The 22,241-nt window shown below is 35.8% G+C and overlaps 1 protein-coding gene across 2 annotated transcripts in view; it reads right to left on the reverse strand.

Annotated features, from left to right (window-relative positions):
* htr4 (5-hydroxytryptamine receptor 4) overlaps positions 1–22,241 on the reverse strand; it is a 90,316-nt gene that overhangs the window by 14,839 nt on the left and 53,236 nt on the right. The window contains exon 6 of one of the 2 annotated variants that reach the window (XM_016672931.1): positions 12,139–12,238. The exons of the other annotated variant lie outside the window; for it this stretch is intronic. Within the exon in view, the coding sequence (XP_016528417.1) occupies positions 12,175–12,238 (64 nt within the window). The 3' untranslated portion in view covers positions 12,139–12,174. The remainder of the gene's footprint in view (positions 1–12,138; positions 12,239–22,241) is intronic. 2 annotated transcript variants of the gene reach the window in all.

Genomic DNA, 22,241 nt, shown 5'->3' on the forward strand with positions numbered 1-22,241 from the left:
AAAGTGTTTTGTTTTTCCATTACTGATTTGGAGCTTATTATTTCCTGTTAGCTAACCAGCCAGCGTGCTTGTCTGGGCAGATGAGTGTCACCTACACTGACAAAAAGAAATTTTTTCTTTCATTATGTCACAGTAGAGCATTGATATAGCCAACGTTTTAACTTCACCTCCCTTTCAACCTGCCGTGAAAATTGGACAAAGGATTGCAGAGCAGCTGGCTGGAGGAATGAATGTGGCTTCAGTTACCATTAGCAGCAAAAGAGTTCAAGGTTTAAAAATGGCTGGAAACAACTGTTAAGTTCTGTGAAGCTTCATGGAGTTAAACTGAGTGAGAAATAAAAGACAAATTCATAGTGAGAGGAAACATCATTAGCTGCATTACATTGAAATGTCCTCTGAATAAATTTATCAGTCTTTCACAACATAGTAGAATTTTTTCCAAGCCTTGCCACTCTACATTGATTTGTAATGTTTCAGCAATGTAAAGTCATTGTTTCTGCTCAGGCTTCTTGATGTCGCATCATGACATTTCACTAGGCTGTGGTCTGAACTTTGACTAGGTCAGTGCAAAACCTTGGTTGTTTTCTTTATCAGCTAGCATGCTGAAGATTTGTTGCTGTTTTGGGGAACATTTTTCTGCTGATGACCTAGATTGGGTGAAGCTGGACAGATGGTCTCACACTTGACATCAGAAAACATTGTGTGGTTGCTAAAACAGGCCAGATCAGTTCCCTACCAGCATGTTTGACAGTTGGTATGAGGTGTTTGTCCTGACATGCGGTGTTTGGGTTTCTCCAAACATGCTGCTGTGCGTTACAGTCAAACATCTCAACTTTGCCCTCATCTGTCCAAAAGACATCTTTTCACAAGTTATGTGGTTTGAGTAACAACACAGTGATATTATCATATTGATTTTACAAAGGTAGAACTTTCTCTAGGCAGTGCCTCTGAGCAACCTGCTTTGTTCAGCCTTTTCCTAATTTATGTTTTCCTTTTTGTACTGTATTTGTTCTGCGTGATGTTGTTGTCATCTCATCCTATTTTTTGTTTCTTAATTCAGTTAATTTCAATTGATTTTAACTCCTCTTATAATTTGGTTTTGTTCATTTGAACTCAGCTTACCTGAGTTTTGCTTATCATATTTAAACCTAGCTAAGTTGTTATCTGATCTTAGTTTATTTTATCTTAGCACAGTTTACTTTGTACTAGCGTATTTTATCCATCCATCCATCCATCCATCCATCCATCCATCCATTTTCTTTACACCCTTGTCCCTTAATCGGGTCGGGAGGGCTAGTGTCTATCTCCAGCTAACGTTCCGGGCGAGAGGCGGGGTCACCCTGGACAGGTCGCCAGTCTGTCGCAGGGCAACACAGAGACAAACAACCATGCATACACACACTCACTCCTAGGGGCAATTTGGAGAGGCCAATTAACCTGACAGTCATGTTTTTGGACTGTGGGAGGAAACCGGAGTACCCGGAGAAAACCCACACATGCACAGGGAGAACATGCAAACTAGCGTATTTTATGTTAATTTATTCAATTTTATATCAGTGTAGTTAAGGTTACCGTTCATTAATTTTGGTTATTACTTTTATCACCTCAAATGTTCTGTCTATAATTTGTGTAATTTAACACAGGTCTGAGAATACTTTATATTGTTTTTCAAGCTCTGCACAGTTTGAGCTCATTATCACTGGAAGGACTTGATGTTTGAATCTGATAGGTTCATTACTCCGTCGATTATAAGCTCTGAATATAATTACAATGGATGTTGAAGAAAGAGTTTTGTTCCCACTTGCTTCCGAAATTGTTTTGGTTCTCATCTGGAGTAAGCATCTTTCTTCATGATGCCATCATTCTGCTGCTTCTTTGTATAGATAAAAAATAAAGATTGCAACTTTTGGTAAATATATCTGGTTTTATATGAAAGAAACTTTCAGAATTAGAACAGGAATGACTTGGTTTTCTCTATAAACAACAATCCATTGTTTGTGCTCTTGTCTCGAACACAACCAAAAGAATTTTATAAATCAATGACATGTTTGGTGTCACTGGATCTTTCCTCTATTTAAGTACACATAATCCCCAGAATGACAAAGTGAGTTAATCCTACTGTAAACTTGATTTGGTTGTGTGCTAGTAAATATTTCATATTTGATAAAGTCCACAAACCAAAATTTGTTTTTGTGTCTGAACAATGATCCCCCATGTACCAGATAGTCTGTGAGCATTATGCTGACAGGCTTGGTTCTTTTGGTCTCTGCTCCCTTCAACCAAAATGTTGTATACAGTTTTCACTGCTCAGATACATTGGAAAAATACCTAACTTGAAGCAGTTGGAAGCAAGTTGATCTTTTTAATCCATTTAGACATTTATAAAACTTATAGCTTGGTACGTGGAAACAAAACAAAACAAAGGTTTAAAGGACAATTGTGTTTGCTTAACATTTGAAAAGGGATTCCTGTAAGAGTCATTTACCATTTGCTGAGAAAAAAAAATGGCTAAATGGGTCACAAACTAGATCTGCTTTATTCATTTGATTCCTCTGCCTGGTGGAACACAAGCTCAGGAAATGTACAAATCAGATTTGGTGATCGTGGTTAATTAAGAGTCTTGATGCTTCTTTTTTAGAGTTAATTACTTGGTAAGCTCTTTAAATGTTTATTTTTCTGCCCTTCATTAGATTTAAACAAGAAACAAATCAAAATGGTATCTTTCTGTTTCATAAAATGTTAAATATTACAGCAGTTAGAACTAAATACACTACACAAACTACTTCTACAGCATCATTTTCTCACTTATTTCTAGATGAACTTGTGTGATAATTTTCCTTTAGTAGGACAGAAAATGACTTCTATTTCCCAAAGAACTATCAATGCAGCATGATTTAAAAAGTAAAGTTTGTAAGATTCTAAAGATGGACTTCTAATTTTTTAAGTCTAACAGGCAAATAGTAATGCATTAGCGCACCTTCATATTGGACTAACATTGCACCATGTCAGGGGTCTGCAACTTCAATCCTCAAAGGCCAGCGTCCTGTAACTTTTAGATGTGTCCCTGATAAAGCACACCAACATCAAATGGCTGAATGACTTCCTCAGTCAAGTTCTGAAATCCAGTGAGGTGATTATTTGACTTAGGTGTGTATTACCATGGAGGCAGGACATCTGGGTCCATGTTATACAGCTGCCACTCAACCTGATCATGCCCACACTAGACTGACAATACTCCAAGAATCCTGATTTACTGTGATGTTTTTAGCAACACAAAGAAGTTCTACCGCTGCTCTGGTTGCAACAGCAAGAGTCTCACAAGGACCTGATGGAAACAATCCATGTTTTCCCAAAACAAAAAAAAGGAAAACGAAAGGAATATGATTTCACTTTGCTTATGCGCTTTTCGGTTGATGATTAGAAAGCTTCTTATAGAAACACACATACCACACTTTCTGCTACTGCAGAAATACACCCACACCTCTAAATTGCACACATATGCTAGATGGGTTGAGAGAGGACTAAGGACAGTTGTGAGTTCTTCAGACTGCAGTTCAAAGGCAAAACACCTTTGAACCAAATGCACTGTATAAACACTTGTCTTACCAACAATGCTTGCTTAAAAATTGCTCATTTATTAACTATGCAAAATAGTTAGGGTCAATGATCAGAATTACAGAGTCAGTATACACAGGCACATCTCAAAAAATGTGAATATTGCATAAAAATGCAATATTTCTTGCGAGTCATTGCAGAACTTCATTTTTATTATACTTTATAGAGATCATGAAATGAAATATTTCAAGCTATTAGTTTTTTTTTAAATTAACAGTTATAGGAAAAATATGTAGTTTATGTATTTTTGAGGTTTAAAATGACAACTTGTCATTTTAAGAGGCACTCTAGATAATATCTAATTTTTAATTTTTAATGCTTGAAAATTAAGTACAAAGCATCTAATCGCTGACTGAATTATGTCCAATTACTGGATGGTTAATTGACTATGTTTTCAAACCTTTCTTACCTTTAATCAGATGTTTTACTTTAGGTAACATTGGATAGATACAGAGGGACCTATTTTTGCCTTTGTTCTTTATAAACCTCCTTGGACACCAAATGCTCCACTATATAAGTGTCTCTGCCTGTTCACACACCACACATCTCTTACTGAGGCAACATGAATAATATAGAAGGGAAAGTAGAAAATTTCCTGCCAAGCTGAGCTCTATACCTGGCAGGAAGGAAAAATGACGTCCCTGCAGTGTGGAGTCCCGTGAGACGAGGCAGAATAAGTTCATATTTACATGAAGCTCAGAAAGAAGAAAATAAACAGGCCTGCATAAACAGATGCAGAGTAATCATGAATGAAACCTCAGAGAAAGTCAATATGTGTGTGAGTACAGGTTTTATGTATTGGCTTTCTGAATTTGTGAGTCAGCAAGACATGGAAAAGAATTGTGTGTAACCAAGAATAAAGAAATATATATATATAAAAAAAAAACAGTAAAGGAAGGGGTAAACAAAATCTGCCTTTTTGCTGCATATCATTTTGTGAAGCTAAGAAGGATCCAAGAAACTGCACAGGATTTGAGCTCAGGTTTCTTTGTCTCTGCTGCCTAATTGCTAATCACAGTAGTGCCAACCACACAGGCCACAGCTTTATTTTTGGCGAAAGGCTTTGTTTGATATTCCCGCCAGGACTCCATGATGGAAAGTTCAAAGAATTCCAGACTTTAAACACATTTTGGTTTACCACATCAAACTCCACCAAAATGATGTTCTAGTTGTGGTTAATAACAGCAGGTGCTGGAAATAAAATGTAATTTAATGTCTAAGAGATTTGATGAAAAATAATACATAATAATTAGGAAAAGAAAGAGGAAGAAGGCAGAAATGTGACTATGCATCACAGGGATTTAAAATATTTAATATCCTGTAGTACATTTAAGAAGCCATGGATATGAAACAAATGTTCAAAATTACTTAAAAAAATAGACTTAATATTTGTCAGTCTAAGCAAAAGATCACAAAATGATACAAGATCCCAAAGTGTTAAGCAATTCATATATTTTAACCTCATTACCAGAAAAAAACAACATTTGGCATATGAAGGAATGAATTTTTGTATTTATGTGAACCAGTTTCATCTCTCAGTTTTCCTCGTAAACCGTGTAGATCCTAGGAAAAACAGAATACATTTGCTGAACACCCTTGCTGCTAATATATGATTTTAAAGTAAAATATTCCAAGCACATTTTAAGCTGTATAGTTGCAAACACTTAGATCAGCTTCAAATTTTCTCAGGATATTCAGGCCAGCGTCAGAATATATAACACTCCTCGAAGTTGCATGACACCCAGGGGAGCTTCATCCCTGAGTCTATGGGCCCCAGTTTGCATATTAAATCCACGACAATACAATTAGGAAAATGACTGAACAGGAGTCCCTTACATTTGACAGCAGTAAAATGTAAAGTTACCTGTCTACAAGAAAATGGCTAGGATTAGGACTGTTTGTAACTGTTACTGCTGCTTACTGTAGTTTTGCAAAGTCATTTTACATTCCCACAGCAATGCCAGAGATCATAATCTCCCTTAATCCCACAATATGGAAACTGCATGAGAGCTGCTCAAAGATCTACTAACTTGAGAATTTAGCACAATTTTGGATGCAATTCAGAAAATGTCAGCACACTGGAAGGCTCATCAAAAAAGGGAAGGAATTCAACTCTGCCTCTACAAACAAGCACCTTAAATAACAGCTCAACCTTAATAATAATAATAGCTGGTGACATGAAGTAAGCTAAAATCAATATTATACCCAGTAATATGAATATGTATTAGAAACTGCAGAATACATTGGCAAAGTCCCACAATTCACTAAAAATCCTTGATTCTGAGTACACACAAGCACACAGGCAAAAGGGCTGAGCTTAGGGGTGACATGCTTCATATCCAAACATATTCTTACATTTTTTATTCTTACATTACATCTTGGAATGGTTTAGAAGTTAGGTTAAAAAAATGCATGATTTAGAATATTAAACCACTGCGGCAACAGATGCCAAGTTGAACCGAGGATGTTGGACACAGACATGCACATGTGGCTGTGGTAAACCACTTACAGGCTGTTTATGCAGACTTTATAGTGTGTGTGTATGCATGTGTGGGCCAGATGCATCCATCTTGTTTATAGTAATTGTTGTTTTCATCTTAGTGAAGCTGCATTTTCTTCTAAAAAAAGACAGAGGGAAAGATGGAGAGAGGAACAAAGAAACGGGAGACTGGTGTGACGCAGAGGTGAAGAGACAGCGGCCCACACAGCGAGTCAATTCAATTAGGAAGTGAAAATCCTTCCTGACCACTTTAATGTGGTTACTGATTGAGGGCAACTCTCTTGATGATCAATGCACATGTTTAGAATGCACTGTTGGCACCAGATCCAATGACAGGTTTAAAAGTAATTTGAATTCATAGGATCAGGATTTAATGTTGAAGACCAGTCTGTTCCAGCAACCACAGCAGAACCTACTGAAGTTTGGCCAGAGCTTTCAGGGAAGGTCAAGTTGACTAGAAGGTCTTCTTCTACAAAATAGGTGATAAAATAAAGCACATGCCAGCACAAAGATAAATTGCTGACAATTTTATTTTAAATTCAAAACCAGAATGTTTTTTGTGTGCTGGGACTGATTAGTGTTGGACCACAGATGCGTCTAAAACTGGCAGGGCACTGGGCTCCCAAAAACTGGAATAATTAACTCCTGTTTTATATGATTCTTTGCTCCAGCTCAAAACTAATACAAAATCTTCTTTGGAAATCCATATTTCAGTTTTTGGATTAATAAAGAGTGTAATGTTTTGTGTGATGTGTCTGAAATCAGTGTCGGCCCAAGTCTGTCTTGGCAGAAAAAAAGTGGAGATCAGAAATTGCACACAAAATTTGGATCAGTGCAAAACGTCTGGACATCATCAAGCTAATGCCTTTTGAACAGCAGGTCCATACTGTTTAATGTACCCAACACATTGCGGGCACATTAAGATGAATTTGTGTTTTTCTTCACAATAAGTTGGTGTGTGAGACTGAGTTGAAGACTCACATTTTTAATTTTGTTTTACGAATTAAAATAGCCAGTAATAACAGACTTTCATAAAATTATTTTCCCATAAACACAAGCAGTAATAACACCAAACATGGGTGGCCTGTAAAAATGAAAACACACCACAATTCAGAACATCTCCTCCAGAGTTCACTGAATGTTTGAACAGCAGCTAAAACACACAGCGGAGCAGTAGAAACAGCTGGAAACACACACACACGCGCACACACACACACCTATTAAACACAAACACAATTTAACCTGAGAACAACAGGGTGCACAGAAAGGCTAAGTAAAGAACACATGGAGTAACTGGCTTACTGGCTTTTCAGATATGAAAAAGAAACACTACAGCAATAAATGCCATCATCCACATGACCCTTCTGACATCATTTGTTTTATGTAACAGGAAAAGATCCAAGGCTACTTGCAAATGGAAGTGATTTGCACACAGAAAACAGCTACTGCAGCAGAACCATACAACCATACAATGTTTTCTCCTGGAAACACTGTTTCCAATTTTTTTTTTACAAAATATAAGTACATGTTCTAAAAAGCATTCAGCCTCCAAGTTAGTACTTTGTAAAACCACTTTTCACTGGATTTATAGCAGCAGGTTTCTTGGGAAAGGTTTCTACAATCTGTTCATGCATGGGGATTGATGTTTTTACCAATTCCTTTAAGCAAATCAAACTCCACCTCAGTCAAACTGGGTGGAGAGCATCTGTAAGCAGCAATTTTCTCAATTAGATTTAGGCCTGGACTCATGCAGTGACGTAAGTCCATGGGCCAATCAACAAATGCAGTCTGGTGCCAATCAAATCACTTGCATGTAATACTCAGGTTGGCCTGGCTCGTGCCACTGCCGAGGTGGTTCCAGAATACAGGGGCAAACAGTGAAGTATTTGCAAACGGGACGAATCCGACCAGGGCAGATTGGGGAACAACCGGTTACAGCCAAGCCGAGGAGAAGGGGCTTAATCAAAGCTTGTTCAACCTATCAGTTTTGATGGACAGTTTGCAGTTATGCAATACATTCTTAATTTTAAAATGATGACATTAACAGTTCTCCATGGCATATTTAGAGCTGGGGATGATTTATAACCTTCTGTTTTTACTGAGATGAAGGTACTGGCATCTGAACTCTTTTTACTAATTCGATTACTTTAGAACATAACACACTGCAATAGATTTCATTCAGTTATATCAGAATAAAAATGGTTGAACTGGATGTCACATTTTTTTATATTTTCTTGCAAAACATTTTGAACCATGTAATGTATCACTTTCCTCCTGCTCCATAAACATGTTGCTACTGTTGGTCTCACACAAAAAGGCATAATTAAAAACACTCAGGCTTCTGGTTGTAATGTGACTAAATGCAGAAACCTTCAGAGGATATGAACATGTTACCAGACAATGTAGTTCAAAGGGATTTTATGCAATGGAGAAACACAAACCTCAGCCAAGACAGTCGACTTCCGCAACAAATAAATCAAAAAACTGAGTGACTGCATTCACTGACAGGTCTTTTGATGAGAGATTATCACTAGTGGCGGCCTTGCTGACCTCTGTCAAACATTATGTCAGATTATTATTTTGATTCTGAGAGTTTACGGTTTTGGCACAAAGGTCAACATGAAAAGAGGCTACCCACAGAAGAGAAAGTTCTGACTGACATGATTGCTTTTTTTCTCACATTCTTGGAACTAAAATGATCAATAAAGTGAGTCCAGCAACTCTTTGCTCAAAACGTGCGGAAATATAAGACCTTTACTTCTTGAAGAATGAACAACAGCATCACAATAGCAGTAAAAAAATGTCTGAAGAACTTCCTGGAAGGTGTATCTTCAGCAGCAAACACAGTTCAGCTGCTGGTTGGAGCATGCTGTTGCGATATCTTCCAGTGAAGGAGGTCGATTTCAGGCAGATGATTATCTGAATGCATACTGCAGTACCATTTAAAGAGCTATGACAACATTCACACTTATAGCTCTTAAAATGGCGCTAGAGTCTGCAACAAGCTATGTTAAAGTTCCACAGCTAAAACTTGTCAGCATCTTTTGTTTATTGACAAACTAAACATAGAGATAATCTAGGAAAAAAAAAATAAATAAATAAAATAAATAAAAAAATATCAAGAGCAGGAATGCAGAAATTACAAAGTTGTACACTTTTTATTTTATCTAAATAAAACAAGTATCACCTTGTATCATCTGTACTTTTAGGAATTTGCACAGTCATCAATGCTTTGTAAAAAAAAAAAAAAAAAAAAAACTCTTATGCCAAATATTAGTGGAGATGTATGTTTATAATCATATTTTAAAAAAATATGTGTTTTGATGAGGATGTTAATGGATCAAATGTGACTTTTAAAAATAATTTTAAGTAGGTACTTTAGGTATTTTTTCACTAAGTCAACACTTCTTTATTAAAATAGTTTTTTTATTGTTCTGGTAATGCTTTTATTAGTTGTAAGCACAAAATCATCATAATTAACAGGAATATAACACCAATCTGTGTGTAATTAATCTATATGTGTTTAACATAGTGCATTGAGTTACTGAATTTTCAACGATATTTTAATGTAAAAATTATGAAACTGTATATTTGACACTATGTAAAATATTAACAGTATTTTTCATGAAAACAATTTTTGTTTTTAAAATTCAAAAAGTTGTTTGTTGTACCGTCACCCCACTCCAAACAGGGTGATTCATTTGCCACCAATATTGTCATGAACAAACTTCCTATTGGGACATCCATGCCCAAAAATATTGCATGTAAACATGTGACCGTAACAGATATGTACTTTTTATAATGATGAGTTTTTCTGGTTGTCGTAAACCTGGAAAAAAAATAATCTTGAAATTATTTTTCTCTATAAGAAGATTGTTTTAATGAACACAAATATGACAAAATGAGTTCTCCAATGTGTGTGTGTGTGTGTGTGTACTTTTGTGTGTATGAGTGTGTTTCTTGATGTCTTGCAGCCTGTAAAGCCCTCCAGGGAGACAAACAGTGTTGAGTAGTGATGTAATTAGAACCAAGTATCTTGCCAGTGTAGCCACAAGTGCACCAGAGGGGTCCGAGGAGATTTAAGTGGACAAAGTGGACAGAGGAGGGACAGTAAAAAGATTGCCTTCCATTGCTTGAAACCTCCCTCATTCTCTTTAGCATCCTTCTCAATTTCACTGTTTTATCGCCCTCTCAATTGAAATCAAGCTGCGAGCTGCATGTCCTGTAAATGTCTTGCTTCTCTACCTTCTGCAATTATCATAAATCACAATATAAAATATTTTCAGTGTTTTTCATCCATCTGATGTGGCAGCTCCATCCATTCTGTTAAAGTTAATCAGTTAGCATTATTTATAGCGGCTTTATCCAAATTAATTTACACATTTTACCATGATTTCTTTAGTAAAAAATATATATTGGACAACAACATGATCTAATTTGAGAAATTGTAAGCACAAAAACATATTGACGCCATAAAATGTGATCATTGTCCTCATTGTAGTCTAAATAAATTGTTACATATTGATGAATCTATAATAACTGCAGCAGTCTTCCCTGAATCCTTTTATTTAAATAACTCTAAATGCCTCACATGCTAATAAATGCCCTGGCAGTAAATGTTCAAACTAACTGCTGTCGAATATTAATGGTGACAAGTTTTGTTTTTCTCAAGTGATTCTTAGAGCGTTTTGCAAGGTTTCTCAGACTCCCAAATCATTCAGACACGTTAAGATGAGGAGGAGCTTCACCTCTACTACGATTTTCTTCAAAACGACTGACTTTGTACCTTCTAGCAATTTTACATTTTCTGCCCTCTCACTTTGAACAGGTTGTGACCAGTTCAGAGTAGAACTGCCTCGACCAGTAAATGGACCACTTTTCATTCCGGCTCAGCTTGCTCTTCTGTCTGTCAGTCTTCCGTCACCTCAACCAAGATCCCAAGAGATGATAGTACATATTCAGTAATACCTAAGTACTATCTAACATTAGAAGTAATATACCCCATCTGGGTTTTCAGGAAAATACACTCCCTGTTCTGAAATGTCCTGAAGCCATGCACAACCCTATATTTTAAACCGTGGATACTGTTACCATAACTAAATTAGCTTCCTACTTGAAATTATATATTCTAGCAAGTTTTCAGCAAACATCTTGTGAAAAAAAAAATTCTAATGAATTATTTATTTAATATAGTTTACAAGAAAGATCCTCAACAAATGGTTTGGTTGTAAACTTTTAATTAAACGTCTTAAATTGAAGCCTGGAGTCTGATAAGATGAATGAAGGGGATACTAAGTGCATAGAAAACAGTTGATCATAATTGATTTTTTTGTTGCATGATGATGTATGGCTTTGTATATGGCTACAGTATTTATTTATAATAAATAAAATATATAAAGACATGGTAGGAATAGTAACATATAAGAATGTTGCCAAAACTGCAACACAATGTCATCTTTTGCATAATGTGAATGGGAAATCGTAGCATAATCTAATGAGTTTTCATACATTTTTAAAATGTTTTATCAAATCACACAAACTTGTCAAATTAAGCAACATTCTGGACATGGCTAAAATTCAAAAGGCTTGGGTAACATCTGTCAGTGTTAATCCAGATGATAGTTTTAATTTTGATGATTGTGGGTTACAAGCAAATAACTAAAACTTGACATTCAGTTATTCCTGTTTTTCTGGACCTTTTTTAGCCACACTTTTTCCATCCACTCAACTTTCCATTAATATGCTTGAATACAGATATTTGAACAACCAGTATTTTCTTCTTCTTTTTTGCCTCTTTTGTGAATTTTGTGTCTTGTCTGCTGGACAATTTTAACTTACAGCTTAGTGTTAAGCAAAACTTATCGTAATAAAAAGACACAACAATTTGAACGCTATGAGTTTTCTTTTATGAATAAAATTACTAGAATAAAGAAACTTTTAGAAGGCACCAAAGTTAATGAGATGCATCTGGAAATTGTAAGTTTCATTGCTTGTGTCACGGTGTGCAAGGTTGACAGACTCACTTGACAGAACCTTGAGGTTCCCTAGAAATACAGCAGCTAGACAGGCACTGGTCTGGTGTTGCAGAACCAGAGCAACAGCTTGGAGGCAGAGGAGCAGCCACTGGAGAAAAAGGAGAGGGAAGAAGAGGAAAAGTAAAGGAGAATGTGGATCAAACCAAAAGAGATGAAAAATTGAAATTAAAAGTGCAATACCAATAAGGGATAAGAAAAATAAATGACAGGTAAGATGATGCAAAAAAGAAAGGTATAAATAAGGGAAAACAATGAAGAAAATGTTTTATAAAACAATCAGAATGAAGGAAGGACATGAAAATAAAGTGGACCCAATAATGGAAAGTGTCAGGAAAAGGCAGTTAAGCAAAAAACAAATGTAGAAACAATAATGTGACAAAAGAATAATAATAAAATGTGATGATGTACCAAGAAATGGAAAAAAAAAAGATGCACAAAACACAAGATTAAAGGAGTAATTAAGGATGGTTGTTATAGAGGGAGGGGCCAGGAGAAAGAAAGGGAGGGGCCAGGAGAAAGAAAGGGAGGAGCAGAGAAAGGAAAAACAAGGTTAGTTTTCACCAAGGGGTGTCATCAGACAGCAGGCAGGAAAGACTTCAGAACGGGTGTGTAAATCTGAGTTTGTGATATGCTGTAGATCATTTCTCAATAACAAGAGGAGAAAAAGCAAACCTGATGTGCATAAATATAACTTACAATAAAATGTTTTTTTTTTCTTTTTACCATTGTTTCTCAAACTTTTTCAACCTTAAATCTAAGGTTGAAAAACCTTAGATTTTTCAACCTGTCTGTCGTTAAAGGAGACAGACGATGTTAAATAACCGACTATAGTACACCAATAATATTTTTTATATTTTATGTCCAGTACAATAGATTAAATACTTATAGTAGTAAAACTAAGATGTAATATAAATACAAATATTAGTAAAGTAGTAAAGTATGAACTTCATTATCAGCAGTCAAATCTCAAAACTAACTGTAGGAATCACCAAATGCTTTGGGTCACATGCTCAGCAATACTGCTTCATATAAACATTCATACATTTGCACAACAAAACCATGTTTAACCCCATATCAGGATCAACCTGGAGCAGAATTTTTCAGGAAATTAATATTAAAGTAAGAGAAAACAAACACAAGTATTTTGTTATTTTTGAAGAAGGGGGAACAGAGACCAGATCTGTAGATGTGCAAAGCTAGTAGAGACATACACCAAAACTGCAGTAAAAAGTGTTTCTACAAAGCATAAACTCAAGGGAACTCAAAACAAATGCATGTTGCACTTCTCAAATTTTAATTGTAAGAAAAGTTGAAGCCTATGTACAATTCTTCTTCATGTTCATGTGCTGTTTTAGCTTGGTCTGAAACATAAAATGCTGTAATGTACATTTAAGTAACATTACATTGAAAATTCAACTCACAGGAACATTTTCAAGGCAAGGCATTGCACATTTGCAAGAAACTGTTTTTTTCACCAGATTCAGTTGATCCCTACTCTGACTTTCACAATTAAATTATTATCTATCTGTGGTAAAACTTTCTGAGCAGACTGATGCCCACACAGATCTTGTAGAACTAAGTTCAAACTGAAATGTTTTCTTTTTAACTCTAAAAATGTTGTCTCCAACTAGCAGCTACAGTAATGACCTCAGTCTGCTTTTGATTACAGTGTGAAGCTGGCATATGAATATTACTTTTCAAGACATTTGGAAGAAATTCGACTGTGACTTCAACAGGTACTGACATAATGAAAAAAAGTTGGCTTGTGAATATAATGAGAGGATGAGAGAGAGAAAGTGATGGACCAACAGATTGAAAAAAACGTGGCAACCACAAGCTTACTGACTACGGTACACCAAGTTGAAAGACAAATCAGGCTGGGATATTGGACAAGAAGAGTCTGTGTGGGCGGGGGTGGATGGTTATTTCTTTCCCATTATAACAACATTCAACAGAGGAAAATGGAAAAACTCTTTTGATTTCCAGCAGTTTAAGAAACTTTGGGATTTCTTTGCTGCAGATAAAATAAAAGGAAGGCTCAACATGAAGCGTTTTAACACTGAGAATTAAATGCATCAAATTAAAATCAACGAACCTGCTTTTTTTTATTGCATCTTACTGAAATATTTAACGAGAAGTTAGGCACTAGCATTGACAAACCAAATGAAAAGCGGTTTTATGCAGAAAATTTGTCTCACCTGTTGAGAGCATGGAAACCTGTACAAGACTGACTCTATTATGAATTTTGTCTCCCAGAAGTAATGTCTCAATATATGTCCAGGACTGAAATTGCATAATATAGACTTATTCCATAATTGTCTTTTCTTGACATAAGATTTGTTTCTAGTGAAGATACATCTCTCTTTATGTTAGCATTTTCAATCCTGCAGATGGATGTTCATTTATATAACATTTCAGAAAGGTTGTCTTCTCTCCAGTAACCTTTGTCGAATAATACCACTGTGGTTCACACAGTAATTGTACTTTGCACCCGGTGACACAGGCTACTATGGCAACCTGTTACCTATAATCAGCCCACTTCCTTCAGCTTGTTCATCCTATGGCTGCAGGCTGCATTTCTTTGGTCTGAAAACAATGAGCAGGGAGCTGCAGCTGAAAACAACTTGATGAATATTTGTGCAGCCACAACATTCTCATTACTTTCTCTTCTTGTTTAAACAAACATCAAGCGTTGGTTTATGGGATGACATACGCAAAACCAAGCCCCTGACTAAGCACCAGTAAAAACATCATGAAATTAGAGGTAAATTGGATCATGTAAAACTATCCAAAGCTGAATAATTTGAAAGTAATTATCTGGGTTTGGCTTGGCTCAGGTTTAGTTGTTGGGCCCAATGGACTGACTTTAGGTTTAAGTGAGGACAGAAACTTCCTCCTTTCCCACATTTTAAACTTACGACTAATAACAAATGTGAGTAACTACCGTCTTGTTCAGAAAGTGCTGACTTTACATCTGAATGAGAGCATGTGTTAGCCTGACTTGTATGTTATAGGTTTGATGTTGAATGTAGCTTTACAACATCAACAGCCTGAAGCCACCACTTCCTGTTAGGCTATTGTTTCAGATAGGTAGCAAACCTAGTGTGCAATTCAACCCAGGACATATTTAAAAATGTAAAAAAAAAACAAAGAAAAAAAATCAAACATTAGCCATTAATCACATTTATTTATGCCTGAATAAAAATAAATAAATAAATAAAATAGTTACTTTTACTGAAACCTTTTTGTTTTAGACTGACAAATTACTACCATCATGTTTACGGTCAGTATAATGTTCCTGTTTGTTTAAATGCTTCCTTAACTTTAAGCAAGTTACAGCAAGACACAAACATTTCAAAAGTTCCAGTTCTATCTCATTAATCCAAATGACTTTCCCAAAATCTTTGCAGAGGGTTTAAGTCAAAGACGAGACAGGCCAGCGTGTGTCAAATCAGCAGTTTAAGAAGTTCCTCTGGAAATTAGTCTCATAATGTTATGGTTTGTATGCAGATATACATGCCAAACTAAAGCACATTGAAATTAATGTACTCTGAAGTTCATCTTGCAATTACACTGGTAATAGATCTTCAGCAAACTGTTTAAAGTTTGTTTAATTAAGAAAGAGGTTTTATAAAGGTTCTAATGTAACCTTTATAGTTTAATCTCTACAGTTTAGCGCTAATTATATTTCTTGCGTTTTCATAAGTTAAAAAGCGTTTTTTTTTTCTTTTTTTTCACCTCAGTCAGACTAAAATAAAACTGTTATTTCCTTTGAGACAAAGGATTGGTTTTGAAATGTTCCCGTTTTCTCCAGCATGAAAGCTGTTCTGTTTTGATAAACTAATTATAAAGCTGAATGATTTGCTTCCTTCAAACATCTGCCTACAGTCCACGGTTTATTGATTAATGAACTAAAACATCTATAGTAAAAATTACAAAGTTTTTACTTTGCATTAAAAGTAACCTCCTAGAAAAACCAAAGTTTCTGTGAAGCTTTTCAGTTCTTTGCTGTAATCAGTAATTTAAACAAGAAAAAAATCCTCCTTGACTCACCTTGACGTTGAGAGTTTTCTTTATAAATGGAGAAGGGAAGGGCAAGGATGGCTTTTTAAAGCTTCACTAAATTATACATGAACATGTTCTAAATTGTGAGAAGGTGCAATCTCTTTTTACCCTTTCAAAGAGACAGAAACACATTTAGAGAAGAAGCTTTGACATCTGCTGATACACAAAAAGCATGAAGATGTGAGAAACTAGGGACAAATAACTTTATATTTCCTTAGATTTTTTTTTAACTGAATAAGCTCTTACATAATCCAAGTTTTTTGCACTTCACCGCCGCAAACCTCCTGCTTATTCCAGATAAAGGTCATCATCTCTCAATCTAAACAAATTTGACACATTTGACTGAAGATGGCCTGCTATTGAATGTTACACTGTAATCTGCTCCCCGGCACCAATCAAATCCATTTGTCGCCTGAAGAGTAATCCTTCCTTTAATAAAATGAGGTAATGTATTTAGATGAGCTTGTTTCAATTCAATTTAAGATGCTAAAGTGCTTAATTGATTCTATTTGAATAAACAATTATGATTTAATTTGAGGCAGAGTCAAACAGTGTTGGCTCTGTGGCTGTCACAAAGGAGAGTGAAGTCTCTTCTCTACAACCAGCCCTGCAGATATGTAAAAAGAGAAAAAATTAACTGAATGATGTGCTTAAAATACAATGCACTGAAAAAAAAAATCACATTAAGTGGCGATTCCATTACAGGCTTAATTATGAAATGTATGCAGCTTGAGAAAGGATATGTTTCTGGTTGCTTGAAGAAGTACTGGAGTTCCAAAGGATTCAGAAATGTATTTTCAAATGAATGTTACAAAATAGATTAAACTGTCTATAAAGCAGACAGGTACCGAGTGGCTACAAAAGGCTGTGGTGTCGGTGGTTGCAAAAGCAAAGACTTGGGCTTCAGGTACTTTAGAGAAAGACTTTTTGGTGGCTTCAAGGAAGTTCTGGTAAATTATTGGGTGACTCAGAAAGAGAAAGAAGGATCCTTCCCAGGGTGTTTGGTTTGGGAGTGGAACTGCAGACTCAGACTGGGAATATTTTTGGCTGGTGAAAGGGACACTATGAGAATCTCTACAGTCTGGTCACCATGTCTGCTACGGGGTGAGGAGAATTTGAGCATTTGAAGGGAAGCAAAGGGATTAAAAAGCTCCAAAGTGGTAGGGCATCAAGGATGGACACCTCTCAGCCTCCGTTGGAAAGGCATTTGTTAGGTTTCTGGAGGGAATGATGGAGTAGTGTGGGTTTCATTCATCATTTTGAAACAAAGATTGTTCAACGCAGTTTCTCACGTATTGGGGGAAAAAAAAAAGAAAAAAAAAACCCATGGAATTAAAAAGAAAAGTCAGACTCATTTTGTTTGATTGCAAGCCGTAGTTCAGCTACAAATCCTGCTCAGTGAATTCAGCTTACCAAAAAGCCAGTAGGAAGACAAAAGAAAAGATTTTAAAATCTGTAATTCTTTTTCTGCATCACCACTCCTCTAATCTCTTTGTGACAACCAACCAGCAGGGGGCACCCTAGATAGACAACGTTAAATTCATTCACTTGAATTATTAAGGTTCATGCTCCAGGTATATTAACTTAGACTAAGAATACATATTTTTTTCCCCTCCCGCTTACTGAGTTTTCCAAAAGTTTCAAAACATATAAACTACCTAAAACTGGATCTATAGAAGGAAGAGAAAAAACTGAAGAGACAAGGAGATATTGTATGAGCATCTCACTCTAAAAACCCTCTGTTTTGTTATTTTCTTAAACAACAGAACCTGTTGCACCATTTGCATTGTGATGTGTAATGGTTACCAATATATTTCACTGCTTTGCCGTTAAACTGAAATGAAGGTGACAGCAAATTAACTGCTGTGAAGGTGGAAGGTATAAGATCCAAAATCACACTCTACTGAAGTCTCCGTAAAACCTCAGACATGCCCTACCCCTTATATTAGTGTATCAAGCTACATTAAAACAGGTTTATTCTATTTTATCTGAGTGACTGAAGATAAGATAAAGTTATGGGAACTTCTAGTTCTTAAAACTATCAAATCCAAAGTGCAACATATCACAGAAACAAAAGTATAATTGGCATTTTAAAACTAATACACAGTCTGATTCTTCCAGCATCAAATCAAAAGCTTTGAAGAATAGCTGTGCTTGCTTCAGAATTGATATATGTCCTTAGAACTAACAGGAAAAATAATTGTAAAATTCCACTCTCTTTAAAATTGTTGTTGGCTCAGTTTTTGGTGCTTTATGGCTGTGAGTTTAACCACCTCTGTGTTTTACTGCAGAGCAGCTGAAATAAAAACGTCAGCAGCATACCAGCCAGCAAAGTCTGAGTCAAAGGCTTCATCTCCCAGCAGGGGGGGAGCTCACACACGGTACATTTTGACTGCCACAAATGATGGAAACTGGTCATTAACTTTGCGTTTTAAAAGACCAAAACATAAATCATTTCACCTGTTATTTTTAAAGTAAGTATAGCAGGTTTAAAAATGAAGTTTAAGGCATTTCTTTTTTAAATATTTACTTTTTTATGCTTAATTTGCTTTCCTCCTCTCCAGATGAGTAATATCCATCTGCTTTTTAAATATTATGTTTGTGCTTTAAGTCTGCGATTATTTATGTCCTTTTTTGGTCTACCTGCAAGAGTAGCATTTCCTTCTCCAGTTCATTCTCTAACCTTTGCAATCCAACCCTCATGTACTTCACCTTACTCATTATTCTCTCTAATTTCTCACCTCCACTCTGACCTCATCTCCTACTCACTTCTTCCAAACTTTATTATCTCCTTGTTCTACTTTCTGCTTTCATCTCACCCTTTTTTCTTTTCTGCTTTCTCCTTCCTTGATTTTCTCTTTACGTTGTTTCTCCTCATTTGTTCTGAATGTGTTGTTCTCCTTTGCAATTTGTTTATTTTTTTCAGTTTTTAAATTATTTTAAATGTTTTTGATACTCCATCAGCCCTCTTTCTTACTACTTACCATATTTTCTTCATTTATCTATCTCACATTAAAATGTCCATCTCATTAAAATGACCCTTTCTGAATTTTATTTTGTCTTTCCTCTTCCTCTTTTGTGTACATTTTATCCATTTCACTATTTGTGTCTCATTTTGTTACCTCCAACAGTGAACAATTGTTTCTCGATACTGCTTGTTGTCTTGGGACTGACTCTTTTTAGATAAATGACTCCGATGAGAGTATAAATACTCAGGAGGCATTCTGTTACTGTCTGTGACAGAGTGTGTAATGAACAGTGTTAAGACGCCATGGAGAATGAATGTATCATATGTCATTCCTTTACTTTGCCAGCTTAAGTGGCTGATTCATCATAATCAACATACATTTCACTGTTATGTTTGGAGTGCAGCAGGCATATATAATGATTCAATAAATCAGAGTTCATTGTGAAAACTAATTTAAGGATTAGTCTCCTGACATATTAAGCAGTGGTTGGATCCAACAATTACCAGAAACAATTTGTTATAAGCTGTTTTTCTTCCCTGTAAGCAAACGAGTTAATGAAAACTTGCAGATTGCTGGTTTGGATCTCAACTAGAGTCCTAGAAAGGATGTGTTATTTATCTAATGTGTTATTTATCTAATATATTTGATATTTCAAGTCTTGTGAAGATTCTACAGTTATAATGCAGCAACTATTGAATTTAATACGCCGGGAGTTTAGTTTCTCATGATAAAATAAAAAAATAAAAAAATGACCAAAAAAAAGTCTCCAAACACAACAGCTTTGTTCTGTGCAGTCTGAATATATAAACATCATTTTCAAAATTTTACAAATTTAAATTCTGACAAAAAGACCAAAATAAAATTATTTATTTTACGAGTCTAAATCTCCTTAGGGCTGCAGTAGGTAACTAATAAAATTATGCTTTTAACCTGTTTTCTATATCCTCCCTGTTGTCCTGCAGATCTGCAGAAATACACATCTTCCAGTCCGAAGCAACCAGTCAGAGCCAGGAGGAATCGTCTCAGTGTCTATCATGCTCATATATGTATGAATCCAAATTAACATATGAGTTGTAATAGTTTTTTTAAGTCTTGATATTTCTTGAATAAAATTCCTTATAAGACAGATTTTGGAAAATAAAACACACTGAAATCAGCTTCCACTGAGTATGAATGTGTCGTAGTTTTGAGATCACAACATCTCTTTTATGCTAATATCTGGAATAGCATAAAATGAAAAAAAATGAATGAGATTTTGTTTGTTTGTTTGTTTTACTTCCTCTGAGTAATAACAGGGCTCATCAGGGACATGATTTCAAAACCCTGAGACTGACCGGCAATAACTCCACCATGGGTCTCACTCAACAGGAGCCTAAAACCCAATCTGGGCCACTCTGACATACCCCTGGCATTTTAAAAGCTCCGACTCTCACAGCTCAGTGGCTGCGCTGTAATGGACCATGTGGGAAAGGCTTACATAAAAAAGGACCCAATCCACAAAACTCTTCAGTAGAATGGGCATCTGACTGAGCCAGTATTGAAAATAGTTATGTTTTGGTCTGTTTTCGTGACTGCCCCAGGCAATCTCCTCAACCTGAGATTCTGCATGTCAAAGCAAATGAAATAGTGTCATCATTTTTTATTGCTTCAATGTGCTTTCAGTTGATGAGGAGTGATGTTTGTGCAGGACATCAGAGGACAGAGTCGTGGTGTGCAGATGTAGAATTGGTAGGTTGAACTTATCCAAGTTTATTTTTCCAGTGCTTCTATTCCTTTTACACTTTTCATGCTTTTTGAATCATGACTCCTTCTGTCAGCCCCCTCAGTTTGTATTTTTGTAGAGTCCCTCCAGACATCTTAAACTCTGCTGCTGATTGAAAATAAACTTGTTCCTTTTAGCAACAGTTTTTGATTATATGACGTGTCCCCCTGTGATCTCCAATGAAACGTTTCATTATCTGTTTTGCTCATCATTTTACCCATTTGAATTTTCCTTTGCATGCAGACAATTTACTTGTATTTTAAAGTTTTTAATCATGACCCATGCTTTTCAGCTACAACAACTAACAATGAGTAAACTATTCTTAGCAAGCACCTTGCTTTTACATTACTAATGTGACATAAAACTGGTAAAATTAGACTTTTTAATCCCCTGTGCTGTTTGATCTACCCACCATTGCATGGTCTCTTCTCTTTTATTTTAAAAACAGAGCAAACAGTCAGAACCCAGTTAATCAAAGATGTTTTAAAAATGTTCATGAAAGCAGAACTACAAAAAGAAACTCTGACACACCTTTGTCTGCTCTAAGGAGATTGCTTAAGTGTTGTGTTCATCAATCTATTGTGTTTCGCTTATCTAAGATGATTTCACACTGCTATCATGTCTGAAAGGAAAACACATTACTGCAGACAAATCCTCAGTCTGTCTATTTATCTCTATTCAAACCCTCTGGACCCATCCAGAAGGGAAGAGGTTCATTGTTCCACAGTAGGACAAAAGCCAGAATGCACTTCTTAAACTTGAAGTTTGACTTTAACACAGAAGAGAAAATTTTCCCTGTAAATCAACTACTTCTACCTTACAAAACACAAACCTATAATTTTCATACAGAAAGGATCCAGCAAAACTACACAAGTTCAACAGTTTGAAGAAGTAGAAAGCTTTCCTAAACCAAAAGTAAAACTTACCTACAAACTGTGATATTCATTATAGGCTCATTAAGCTAAGCATTAAACAGACGAGGTTCCAAAAAGTCCTGTTAAATGCAACATTTTTAACAGGATACCTTTTGGACAACAGGGCTACGTTTTGATGGCTTTGGTATTCAAAGCAGAAACTTTGACAAGTGGTACACAGACCATAGGGTGCCCCTATGAGTCATAAAATGAACCTTTCTGAGTGTTTCTGCAGTCCAGCTATTCAGGTTCAGGATCTCAGGGGACACCAGCACTTAATAGATGGTTACCAGCACACAGCTCCAACCTTGCAGAGCTGTCAGTGAATTTTAGAGTCCTAGCAAAAAGACAGGAGGAGCGAAAATGAGCGAATATATACTG

The sequence above is a fragment of the Poecilia formosa genome, unplaced genomic scaffold (assembly GCF_000485575.1).
Source record: "Poecilia formosa unplaced genomic scaffold, Poecilia_formosa-5.1.2 Scaffold68, whole genome shotgun sequence".
NCBI classification, from domain to species: Eukaryota; Metazoa; Chordata; class Actinopteri; order Cyprinodontiformes; family Poeciliidae; genus Poecilia; species Poecilia formosa.